A 13,231-nucleotide genomic window follows, 5' to 3' on the forward strand; every position below is an offset into this window, starting at 1 on the left:
CTACCTTAGTAAAAGTCCACCTGGCCCATGGGAAAATGCTTGCACCTTTGTTGCACTGCACGCTGAACGTGCAGACCATTCCAACAGTGCCCTTCCTTCATTCTACTGATACCGGAGCAGCTCCAGCTGCTCTCTCACTTTTTAGCCTTTTTCAGGTGACAGTCAGGTACCAGTCTATTTATCTCCCAAACCTCATGTCAAACTGAGAAGTTCCCTGAAGCCCCTCAATTTGGATGAAGAAAGGGGAAATGCCACAGCATACCCTACTCTCTCTCAAGTTTTCACATGGGATCCCTTCCACAAACTCTTGTATTTTATTTACATGGCTCAGAGGTCAGTGATGGGTTAACTGTAGCAATACTTATCTCAGCTAATCCTTTCTGCAAGTCCTGCATGAATGGTATAGCACCTCAATTCTCAGTGTAGGTTACTTGCAATCAGTTCTCAGATTTCAGGTCTCTGAATAAATATCAGAAGAGTCCCACTTTCAAAAGCTGTTACAATTTTGCTTCCAGGTAAGATATAAGCAGGTCATAGCAGGCTAATGTTCCCTATTGCAACAACTAGGGGGGAAAAAATAACAAAAAATACTTATTCAAAGACAATGGAGAGCTATTAAAGTAATGAGATCCAAATGAACAAAGACTGCGAGAAGAGAGAACACTTTCTGGTGAACTGACAACTGTCTGTCATTTCCTTCCCTGGGGTCACCTGCAGATTCTAGGTACAGGCTGAGCATCAGGCTCCGTCTGGGAAGAAAAACTCTACTGAAGAAAATAACACAGTCAAACTTTTGACAATCACAAGATTCTCCTTCCTCAAAGACATCTGCCTGATTTTAAAAATGCAAACATCAGGACACTCAAGAGCCAAACTCAAACTATGGAAGACGAGTAGAAGTGAATCTCCCACAGTGTTTGAGGGAGTGGATGACAGGGACCTGCCAGGCTTTTAAGCAAAATCCCAGGAGAATCTTATTTGCAGAAAAGGTACGTGCCAGTGTAGACTAAATCAAATTAAAATGGCAACCAAGCCTCAACCCAGCTCAACCCCTGAGAAGATTAAGGTGGTCAGCCTATCTACCTGACAGGGGAAAGCATCATTTGCAGCATCTATAATTCTCTTGTATGCAATATATGGCGTACAATCAAAATTACACAGCACGTGAAGAGGCAGGAAAATGTGATGATAATCAAAAGAATGAACAGACAATAACAGAAGCAGACCTAAAGACGATCCAGATATTAGAGATGACAGGGACTATAAAATAACTACTATAAATATATTAAAGAAAATTCAGGAAAATAGAAAAAACAGGTGAAGAATTTCAATAGAGATTCAGAATCTATAATATCAAAGGAACATACTAAAAATGAAAAATATAGTATTTTAAATTAAGAACTTATCGGATATGTTTAACAGAAGACTGAACATAGCAGAAAATAGGAGCAGTAAACTCAAACTTAGGTCAATAGAAAATATCCGAACTGAAAGAGGAAAAACAAAAAGAATGTAAAGAACAGAGTATAAGAGACATGTGGAACCCAGTCATTTCAGTCCAATTACCAGGTAAGATTTAACACAAGATTGAAGAATATCCTAAACTGGTGTTTTACTACTATTTTCCATCTTCACAGTCTATGTGTGGTACTGTCAATTTCAGGTCCCTTAGATCAGTGGTCCCCAACCTTTTTGGCACCAGGGACCACCGTGTGGAAGACAATTTTCCTACAGACCGGGGTGGGGGGGTGGGGGAGTTATTTTCAGGATGATTCAAGCACATTAGGTTTATCGTGCACTTTATTTCTATTACTGTTACACTGTAATATAAAATGAAATAATTATACAACTCACCATAATGCAGAATCAGTGGGAGACCTGAGCTTGTTTTCACTTGACACTCACTGACAGGGTTTTAATATGAGTCTGCAAGCAGTTGATTTATTACGGTCTCTGTGCAGTCAAACCTCTCTGCTAATGATAATCTGTATTTGCAGCCGCTCCCCAGCACCGCCTCAGCCCCACCTCAGATCATCAGGCATTAGATTCTCGTAGGGAGCGCACAACCTAGATACCTTATAGGCGCAGTTCACAGTAGGGTTCACGCTCCTAAAAGAATCTAATGCCACCGCTGATCTGACAGGAGGCGGAGCTCAGGCGGTAACACGAGCGACGGGGAGCAGCCGTAAATACAGATGAAGCTTCGCTCACTCGACCGCCGCTCACCTCCTGCTGTGTGGCCGCGTTCCTAACAGGCCATGGACCAGTACCAGTCCGTGGCCTGGGGGTTGGGGACCCCTGCCTTAGATGGTAGTGGTACATTTACTTGTATCACCAGCAGGGACGACATAGGCCTGGAAACACTTTACTACAAGACAGGCAGGAGAAGGAGCAAACAATATAGTTAAATGTTGTCCCCAATAATAATGGTCTTCCTAGAATGTGGTTAGTCACATAGTCTGGGCAAACTGGAATGGTTCCAGATAAGACTGGAAAGAGACCAAAGATGCTGAGAAAATAAAAGATGGTTATAATTTTTTAAATGCTTATTATTTTAGCTCGGTTGATTCTAAGTTGAGAAATGAATTCTTTAAAGCCAATACATTACGTGAATGGGACAAGAAAAGTGGGGATGACGCTTGTTGCATCGAGAGTTAAATTTAAAATTATAGATGTTAATTAATCTGGGTAATAATCCTATAATTTTATAAAGGAACCTAGGTCCTAGGGCAGTTGGATGTTTTCCCTGATAAGGTAAATGATAAAAATGCCCTATGGAAGAATATATCATATTACACAAAAGGGCTCTGAATACCAGGGTCCTAGAGCATGAGCTCCCTCAAAAAAAAAGAACTGTAAATGTAGGCACCAGATAAAGGTTAAGGGTCTTAGCAAAGTGTCTTTCAAACTGTGTTTCACAGGACCATAGTGAAGCGCTCATTACAAGCGCCTTCACAACTTGTACACAGAACGTATAGAAAGAAAATGACAAGTTGGATGCTGAGGCTGATTATCTCAAAGTTCTAGTTTGCATTTATAAAACGTTTCATTGTTTTGATGAATTGATTTTATAAATAAATGTTATACTAAATTATGATAGCTGTCTGGCAGAAATGTTTACTAAGGAAAGATAGACAATACAATTTAATGTGAGTTCTTTTAGAAAACCTGGAAGGAAAATGAAGACATGGAATATCTGTGAATATTTCAAACAAATCATATTCATGGCTGTAGTGCTTTATAGCTTACAAACTAAACTTAACATTATTTCAAAGGACCCAAAAATAGTACTGTGAAAGAACCCAGATAGGACCACCCGTTTCACAGATGAAGAAACAGTCAAAAGTATAATCACATGCCTCAGGATTCACATTCATCAGTACTGACGAAGCTGACTCAAAAACAAGTCATCAAACTTCAGAGTTCTTTCTGTCATAGTATTCCATATTATTATCTCATACACACACACACCCCCCACACACACAGTCTATATCTATGTGTGAACAAGGGAGAGAGAATTATTCTCTTCTGAAATAACAAAAAAGCACTAATTTAAGAAGAACTGAAGGATACTACAGTTTGGTTTTAAAAGACTTCTCTTTAATTCTTCCTGGGTTATCCAGAGAAGTAAAAGGGTAGTAATACAAAATCAAAAGTAAAAGTTGACAATCTGCATAAAGTTTATTTCAATTACTCTGATACTTAAAAATTTAGAAGATGGAAAACAAAATCCAAATGTTAGCAACAGCATTAACAAGAAACATATCCTGTAAGGATATATAAGACACTAGTAATACAACTGGGTGAGGAGATGGGTGACAACAGGAGTGGGAGGGACACATTTTTCCACTGTATAATCTGTGTTTGAATTTGGAATCATGTACACATACTACTTGTTTTAAGGAACATACTTTTTGAAGGAAAAAATATAAATACATTTATTAGAACGTTAAGAAAATGAAAATATAATTGCCCTTTAACAGAAAAATTGACTTAATTTAAAGGGGAAAAAAGCGAAGCCAAGAATAGTCTAAGTATTGCCCAAAAGTTCTTTTTAAACATTTAATTGGCTTCCCTGCTGGTGCAGTGGTTAAGAATCTGCCTGCCAATGCAAGGGACACAGGTTCGAGCCCTGGTCCGGGAAGATCCCACATGCCGCGGAGCAACTAAGCCTGTGAACCACAACTACTGAAGCCCGCACGCCTAGAGCCCGTGCTCCGCAACAAGAGAAGCCACCGCAACGAGAAGCCCACACACCGCGACAAAGAGTAGCCCCGGCTCGCCACAACTAGAGAAAGCTCGCGCGCAGCAACAAAGACCCAACGTAGCCCAAGAATAAATAAAAATAAAATTTTAAAAATTATTACAAAAATAATAAAGTAAAACAAACCATAAAAAACATTTAATTATGCTGACTGCAAAAGTAGAACATACTTTCATAGATAAATATTAGGGAAAAATTACAAGACACTTCTTTTTTTAGGTAATCCATAAATAATCACTATTAACAATTTGACGTATTTCTAAAGTTTCAAGATTAAGTGTTAACATTTTTGGAAGTATTGCTTTATCAAGTTAAGAAAATTCCTATTTCTAATTTGTTAACATGAATACTGAATTTTACAGAAAGCTCTTTCTAGATCCACCAAGATCAGAGTGTTCATAAATATGAATACAGAGTATCTTATATTAATGGATTTCCTGTAGGTGAATCATACTAGCATTCCTCCAATAAACCTTACCTAGTCGTGATTTTGTGGTTTTGTTTTTATAATTCAAGCTTTTTCATTTATAATTTTTGCATTTGCTTTTATGAGTAAGATTGATATAAACTTTACTTTTACCATTCATTTTCAATTCTGGTATAAAATGAGTTGGGTAAGTTTCCTTTATTATTAGAGTTAAGGAAACTGTGGGTTAGGATTGGGTTTCTCTAATTCTTTGCTATTATAAACAATGCTGAAATGAACACCAGAAATCTTGGACCATATTCCTGATTATTTCCTTAAGATGAAAGATCAAAATGTAATTATATGGTCAAAGTGCCACCTTAGGAAAGCCCTTATAATTTATGTTTATGAAAATAAATTCTTCATTCCTACACATTTATGTACAATGGATATTATCAAATTGGCATTTCAGACCTCACAGCCACTTGTTTTAAACTTTACAAGCTCTCCATCCCCACTGCTGTTTGGATTTTGCTTTACTGTAGATTAAATGCACTGAAAGTCACTTTTTTTTCTTCTGACTGATTCATTACCTAAATATCAATTGCCATTCTGATTTTATGACTGAGTTGTCCTCCATTTGTCAGTCTCAAAAAATTGAGATGGAAAAGCTTCGTGAAACTTTATACTATTCAGCTCGTTGTAGCTTAGTAGGTTAAGATCTACCCATGAATCACTTTGGGTCACCACATAAAACAGTAGGAAAGAAGCAGTGACACACATGGGTAATAGCTTCTATCCCTTCAGAGACAAAGCAATGAAGGCAGAGTTAATTATGTGAGGGGGATGGGAGGGACATAAAGTCAGGACTACGTTTCTATCCGCAATTTAGTCCCACTCTAACATTAGAAGACGGGGGTTGGAGGAAAGGAAACTGTTAAGAAGAGTCAATGAAACAGGGTTTTTTTTTTTTTTTTTAACAGAAAACATTTGTCATTTTAAAAAATTAAGTAATTTATGTTTCATGTTCATTAATACATGATGAATACATCAATACCTTAAGGTATTTTATTGACAACTTATTTGCAATTTTAAGTTAATAAGCTTACAGTAAATCCACCATGAATTACATTTTAAATAATTCTGCTTAAGCTAGGGTTTGGATTCCTCCATAATGGACCCTTTCCACACCCATTCCCCACCTTTTACAGTCTATATAATTAAGAGTTGATTGAATGTTTAAATACATTTAGTAGTTAAGAGATGACTAATGATCTGACACAATATAACTGTTCTATTACTAAAAACAAACTTTATAAAATATATGGCTCCAGAATATAGTGCAAGAAACTTAAGTTTTTTGATAAACAGCCAATATTAACAAATCTACATTTCTTGAAATATTTAGAAAAAAAAGACCACCAAATTAGACAAGCAAGTTTCTAAGCTTCAAAGGAACTTTTAAAGAGTGAAAAACAAGACACTGGACAAGCGCCGCTTCACTTTCATTACTCAGGTAAAAGTGCGGGGAAAAAAATCTTTAAATGATGAAAAAGCCCTAGAATATGAAAAAAAAAATCTCTAAAAACTAGACTGTAAAACAAAGACTGGAAAATAAGAAAAAGAAATTCGACTAAAGGGACTTCCACAGTTTAAACAGAAGGTCTGTACATTTCAATCACGAGGCTGCTTCCTACTGTACCTCTTTAAGAGACAGGACTGCATGACTCTCCTCTCAGTTCTGTTCTGCCAACAACCTCACCGCACTGGCACCGGAGCCTTAGATGAAGCTGTGCAAAAGCATGGCCCCCTATCTTCCTGGATCACACAGCTCCCTTGGATAAGGAGACGACATACTAACTGGTCTCCCTGCCTCCACTCTTGACAGTCTCACAACCATTTTCCTCACTTCTTTACCTAAGACTCTTTGACAACTCCCCCATCACCCAATCACACTCATGTTCAGTGTGAACCCCCCAGCGCGTAGGATGTGGTGCTTCCTCACTACCACACAGCCTCTGAGTCCTGCCATATCCCACCTCCCACCTGACACTCCCAGGACCCCCATCACCAGTCCTCTCAACACCCCAGGGCCACTCTGGATGAACGGAGCTTCTCCTGACTGAATTCCTCCTTAACCTCCACCCAACTCAGGCACCGATCTTTTTCCAGGAGGAAACTTTCCACAAGCCGCAGAGGAGGGAAGGGTCCCCACTTTGGACACAGCTCCCTAAGCATACATCTTTCAGAACACCTCCTGCACATTATGAAATTATCTTTCTTATTTTTTAAAGTTTACCTCCCTTACTAGGAAGTAAGCAACTCAAGGGCAAAGACTGTATGCTTATAAATGTTTACTGAACTGAAATACCACGCACTATACAATGAAAAATGAACACAAAAAACTTGACTTATTCTCAACCAAGTCCTGTCAGTTCAATTTCCAACCAAATCCATCCACGTCCAGCGGCCGTGCAGCCTCCATGCCAGCCCAACCTCTGGCATCTCTATTTTGGACTGCTTCAATAGCCTCCTGATTTCCCCGCTTGCAGATCACCATACGACACCAGTCTACTACACACACACGTGCACACACACACCACTACACCACTACCCACCCCCAGCCCCAACCACCTGTGTCCGGCAGCCAGAATGATCCTTGTAAAAATATAAATGTAAAAAATTCTTTAAAAATGGATTAAAATCTGAAAATCCACTTAAAAATCTTTATTTGCTTTCTATTACATTGACACTAAAATTCAAACTGCCCTACGATGCCCTCTATGATCTGACCCTTTCCAAGTTTTGTACTCATTTTGTATCACTCCATCTCTACTGCGATACAGTAAGTCCTCCAACACAGTAAGCTATGTCCTGACTTGGCATCTTTACACTCACTCCTTCCTCTGCCTAGAAGACCTCCCTCAGCTAGCTGCTACTTCTCAAAGCTCAGCTTAAGTGTCACAATCCAATCAAAAGCAGTTTTAGCCCTCAGTCGTTGTTTTCTCTGTACTCATTACCATCTCAAATTAGATTAATTTGTCCACTTGTTTACTGTGTACATCTATCCCTGAGGAGGGCAGGAACTTTGAGTTTTGTTCATACTGTATCTGTCCCACGTGCCTAAAACCAGTGCCTTGTACACAGCAGGCATTCATAAACACTTCTGAAATGAAAGAATAAACCAGGAAAAGTTTTGACTCTTATTTAAGAAATACATGAAACAAGTGAGGTAAAAGAAATGGATAATTAACCTACCAAACAAGGGAGGAAACATTCTACTGTTAGTATTTGCAAGCAGACAGGCTGGTGTTATTAGGATCTGTTATCAACAAGCATCCGGAGTGTATGTCCCAAAACTCATTAGAAACGTGTCAAGTAGAATGGTTTTACGTGCCATATGCTAGCCTATGTGTATGACACTGAAAACAATCATTTTTAGAAAATGCTATAAACTGACACTCCCGCAAACCCTGTAATGTGCACAACTATAGTAGTACACATTAAAACACTTAAAAACCACTTGCTACTTTATGTTAAAAAACAGTATTTCTGACAGTGGTACTGATCTGTAAATGATTAAATTTACACTAATAAAACTTCAACCTCTTAAATAATAGGTCCTTCTAATACAAGAGGTAGGTCTTCAAGACAGGTTCTGACCACCTATGACACCTAGGAAGCTGTCTCACATACTGTTCTCTGTTAGAAGTAATGCTGCAGCTCAAGCAAAAACTATATAAAATTCACCACGATGTTAGCAGCCTCTGTTCACTCCTTATGGAAGTTTTGACCAAGGGAGGAGAAAACTGTCAGTCATTACCGCACTAGTGAAGAAAAATCTTTGAATCTTTATTCAAATGTCATTCAATCACAGAAATTAGGATAACATACAATGAAGCATTTAGGCAATGAAGGTAAATGAAGACAGAAGATAAAAATACAATCTAAGTATTTTATTTTGCTTGATTAAACCTCACTGTTCAAGAAAATGCTTTGTAAAATAAACAAGTCTTAACGAGTCAAACAAAATTAATACGACAGGTTAAAAATAGCTGTCATATTTTAATAATCACTATTGACAGGTCACTTGAAAGTAACAAAATTTCAATAACTTCCCTTCAGATTCCTTTAAGCAATTTTCAACAGTATGGCCATCAAATTTCTAATCTAACAACACTTACCTTGGTATGGTAACACATTTAGTATTACAATTTTGAGTGGTGATGGCTTTCTCAAGCTCATCTAATCGTCCTGTTTTCTTTAGCTTCTTCACCAAACTTTTAACTGCTTTCTCACACCACTTTTCTTCCTGTCCATTCTGCTCTCCACCACCTGCTCCTCCAGATCCACCCGCTGATTTCTTCCATCCCAGCAGTCTCTTCACAACTGGTGGAGTGAATGGCAAGATGGACGACATGTTCTTACCAAAGGCAGCGATCCACTCTAAGAAAATATCCTCCTTAATCTAACCTAGAAAAGATATGGAAAGGATAATTTAGAGGCTAACTTTACAATCAACTACTAGTTTCAACACAGTATCAAAAGCAAATTACAGAATGCAATAGAAATTCAAATTATTGCTTTCGCCACAGACGTTCAGAAGTTATCTTTTTCACCCCTGAAAATGACTTTACTAATTTAAATGAACTGTGGAAACAAATCCTTCTAAAAACAAGACAGTGTTATAAGTGGACAAATACAATAACTTTGCAAGTAAAATCTTTTATCTTTATCAACACTGGACAAGTTTATCACTACCCATATTACTTTATTTTTAACTTAGTATCAATAAAATATCTTCACCAAAAGAAAGTTTTCCTCACGTTTTAGAATTTCAATGTATTCTCAAAACACGTAACAAAAACATGTTTAAAAATTTACAAGCTCAATATCCCCAAAGTTTTAAACTTTCATAACCAAGTATCATAAAGTAAAATGTAAAGTTATAACAAGGGAAAAGGCATGAAGTGTGAAGTAAACAAGAAGAATAAAGACATAGGGACTTCCCCGGTGGTGCAGTTGTTAAGAATCCGCCTGCAAATGCAGGGGACACGGGTTCGAGCCCTGGTCCGGGAAGATCCCACATGCCGCGGAGCAACTAAACCCGTGCGCCACGACTACTGAAGCTTGCGCACCTAGAGCCCGTGCTCCGCAACAAGAGAAGCCACCATACTGAGAAGCCCGTACACCGCAACGAAGAGTAGTCCCCGCTCACCACAACTAGAGAAAGCCCGTGCGCAGCAACGAAGACCCAAAGCAGCCAAAGGAAAAAAAAAAAGTTAAAAAATAAAGAAATAAAGGCAAAGAGAGTCTGTGAAAAAAAGATTTGGTTCACTTTTACCACCCCTTGAGAAGACTTTTAATTAAGCCTCTTTTAAAAAATATTTTCATTTATATCTAAGTAACAACACGCATAGTGAGTAAAGTCAAATATAGCTCCTCTTCTCACACCAAGAGAATCTTTTAACTTTTATTCTTGCTATTTATACCTCAGTAATGGTATCCCTTGAAATAGCAAGTTTAGATATAGCTATCAATTTTTCTACAGAAAATGAGGATTTACACCACGACCACTTGCTTTCCTCCAAGCTTAAAAATAATTATCTCCCAGGTAGTTTCGTACCTGATGAGATTAGTAGTTAACTACTGTATAATCATGTTTCCCTTTTTGTACAACTCTTTCCTTTCCCCAGAGCTAATTATGTTAGTTTTTCATTTGCCTAGTTTTCTAAGCACCTACTACAAATTCTTCCCACACTTTCCACCAGCCCAATTAAAATTTAATGTCAATGGCTTTAATCTCAAAGTAAGACATAAGATAATTTACCACTTGAGGACAGAACTGGAGAGTTCAGATTTGAGAAGAATGGAAAACATTTCGAAACCTAGCTCTGAGAAATACGGTAGAAAATCAACTAGGGTGAAGTGAAATAACAAACTTTATCAGGTATTTGCCAGATTATATATCAAAGTACTCCATGAAGGAGTTCCTCTTCTAATCAGGAGGTACAGAGTCACAACAGACCATCACTTTCACCCTAACAATCAAAACAAGACAGAAAAGCTATAAAATCATGTTTTTTCTGAACCCATCAGAAAGTTTAAGATGCAAAGTAACCTAAGTGAAACTAAATTCCAGAAAGTGTTGAGTCTTGATAGAAGAGGGGCCCACAGATGGTCTCTTTCCTGGTGGAGTGGCTAAGGAGGAATAATCCCACCACAGTGAAGGTAAGGAGAAATCAGCCTAAATTTTAGTATATTTTAACAGTAACATGTAGGCTGACAAGACATATTAGAATTCCAAGGATTCTACAGAGCAAGTCTGCGCCACTCAACTACTCAGTCCCACAGGTCTGCACCAAGAGTTGGCCAAAATATGGCAAAGGTTGGAAGACAGGGCAGGAAAGCTAAGAGATACCCTAAGAAGCTTAGGGTCTTCCTCAAATGCCCTGGGGAGGTGGCGGGGGGCGGGGAGCGGGGAGGTGGTGAGATGTGAGAGAAATCAATCCAAGAGACTCCAGACATTCAGCTGCCAAGGGCTAAGATGGGACAAGAGAGCTGAGACAGAAACTTCCATGCAGATACTCTGGAAATTGAACTACCAAGGCTGGGGTAGGAAAGGATTGCTGAGAGAAAGCACTGGAAGGTATTACTCTTATAGAGAGATCTCACTAGGCACAAAAGCCTGCAGTAAGACTAGAGAGCAAAAAGAACTCCAGAATGACCAGGAAACCAGCAGCTAGGCTGCAAAGCAGAGAAGTCACCCACAGCTCAGAAAGCTGATGGCTCAGATACAAAGTATAAAGAGATAACCGAAATTACACTAAGACAACAAATCTTACAGAAAGTAACGTCTTAATCCTACTCTCAAAACACTTGAACTAATCAAAATAAAGTTGCAAATAAGCCCAGAACTAGCTGACTATGCACACATCTTGTTGACTTAGCCCCACAAGAAATTTTGGGGAAGTAGATAATATATACTTCAACCTGTACTGATTTTACACAAACATTCAGCATTCAATCAAAAATTACAAGACAGAGAGAGTAGCAAACCAAAGTCAAAAGATGAAAGTATTAATATAATCAGATCAGAGAGGGCCTAGATTTTGGGATTATCAGACATACTTTAAAATAACTATGATGAAAACTGATGGAAGAGATAGACAACATGAATAATGAAATGGAGAATTTAAACACAGACACTGAAGCTATACAAAAAAGATCACAGGGAAGCATTAAAAATGAAAAATACAATATCAGAAATTAAAGATTTCTTTAGATGGATTCAAAAACAGACAGAAATAAGCTGTGAATTTGAAGACAGGCCAAATTAAAATGCCCAGATTGAAACATGAAGAGTAAAAAAAAAGTGTGGAAAAAATCCCAGATCATCCAAGACCAAATGTCAATTGGGGTTTAAGTGGAGTGTAATTGGGGTCCCAGAAGGAGATGAAAAGAGAGAATGGGGCAGAAAAAGCTTAAGAAGAGATAATGGCCAAAAACATTTCAAAAATGATGGCAGATATCAACCCACAGATGGAAAGGAAACATACAGTAGTCAATCTGCTGAATATTAAAGATAAAAATAAAGATAATGGCTGAGTGTCAGCTAGGATGGCAGTGAAAACCCAGACGAAAGGGGAATCTGCACTCATTCACAAGCTCTTTTCAAAGGCTCTCAACAGAGTTCTCTTGAAAACGAATGTCATGGGGCAAGAGAAGGGAGAGAGCTCCTCCCCTTTAAGTGGCACCTAACATGAAGCAAAAGCCTTCAACCAGGAGGGGAGATGCAGGAAAGCCTCCCACACCCAGGGCCCAAGGGAAGTTCCCCTGCCTGAAAGGGAAGAGTAAAGCAAAAGCTGTGCACTATTTGGGAGGGTGGGGGGAGCAGAACCTATTTGCCCACCTCCCACATACAAACAAGCCTTTCACCATGTAACATAACCACAGTATACCCCTAGAGGAAGACAGGAAACACTGCCACCACCAGTGGCAGACAAACATACCCTGATGCTAAGGAATGAATAGAAAGCAAAGCTATCGATATGACAATGGGCCAGGAGCAAGAAACTGTCTTTGGCCCAAGATCCTGCACTAATACAAAGCAAAGGTCTGCTACTACTAGAAGGAAAAATCCTTAACAAAATATTAGCAAATCACACCCAGTAACATATATAGAAAAAGTAATCATCATCACCAAGTGGGGTTTATCCCAAGGAGCAAAACTGGTTTAACAGTTAAAAAAAAAAAAAAAAAAAATCAAGCACCTCATTTACAGTATACAGGAGAAAAATCCTTATGATTCTCTTAACTGATGCAGGAAAAAAAAAAGGCATTTGACAATGTTAATTTAATATCTATCCATGATTAAAAACCCTCAGAGAACTAGAAATAGAAAAGGGGAAGAAGTTCTTCATTCTGGAAAACGACATCTATGAAAAACCTAAAGCTAGCAACATATCTAATGATGAAACATTAAGTCCCTTTCCCTTATAACTGAGGATAAGACAAGGATGTCCACTGTCACCACTTCTGTTCAATAATGCACTGAATGT

General features: G+C 38.3%; 1 protein-coding gene across 4 annotated transcripts in view; it reads right to left on the reverse strand.

Annotated features, from left to right (window-relative positions):
• SMAD2 (SMAD family member 2) overlaps positions 1–13,231 on the reverse strand; it is a 100,658-nt gene that overhangs the window by 63,817 nt on the left and 23,610 nt on the right. For 3 of the 4 annotated variants that reach the window (XM_081252556.1, XM_081252557.1, XM_081252558.1), the window contains exon 2: positions 8,855–9,143. In XM_081252556.1, coding sequence (XP_081108682.1) covers positions 8,855–9,090 — 236 coding nt within the window. In that variant the 5' untranslated portion in view covers positions 9,091–9,143. The remainder of the gene's footprint in view (positions 1–8,854; positions 9,144–13,231) is intronic. The other variant, XM_081252559.1, reaches the window with a different exon arrangement.

The sequence above is a fragment of the Mesoplodon bidens genome (assembly GCF_964165515.1).
Source record: "Mesoplodon bidens genome assembly, chromosome: 13".
NCBI lineage: Eukaryota > Metazoa > Chordata > Mammalia > Artiodactyla > Ziphiidae > Mesoplodon > Mesoplodon bidens.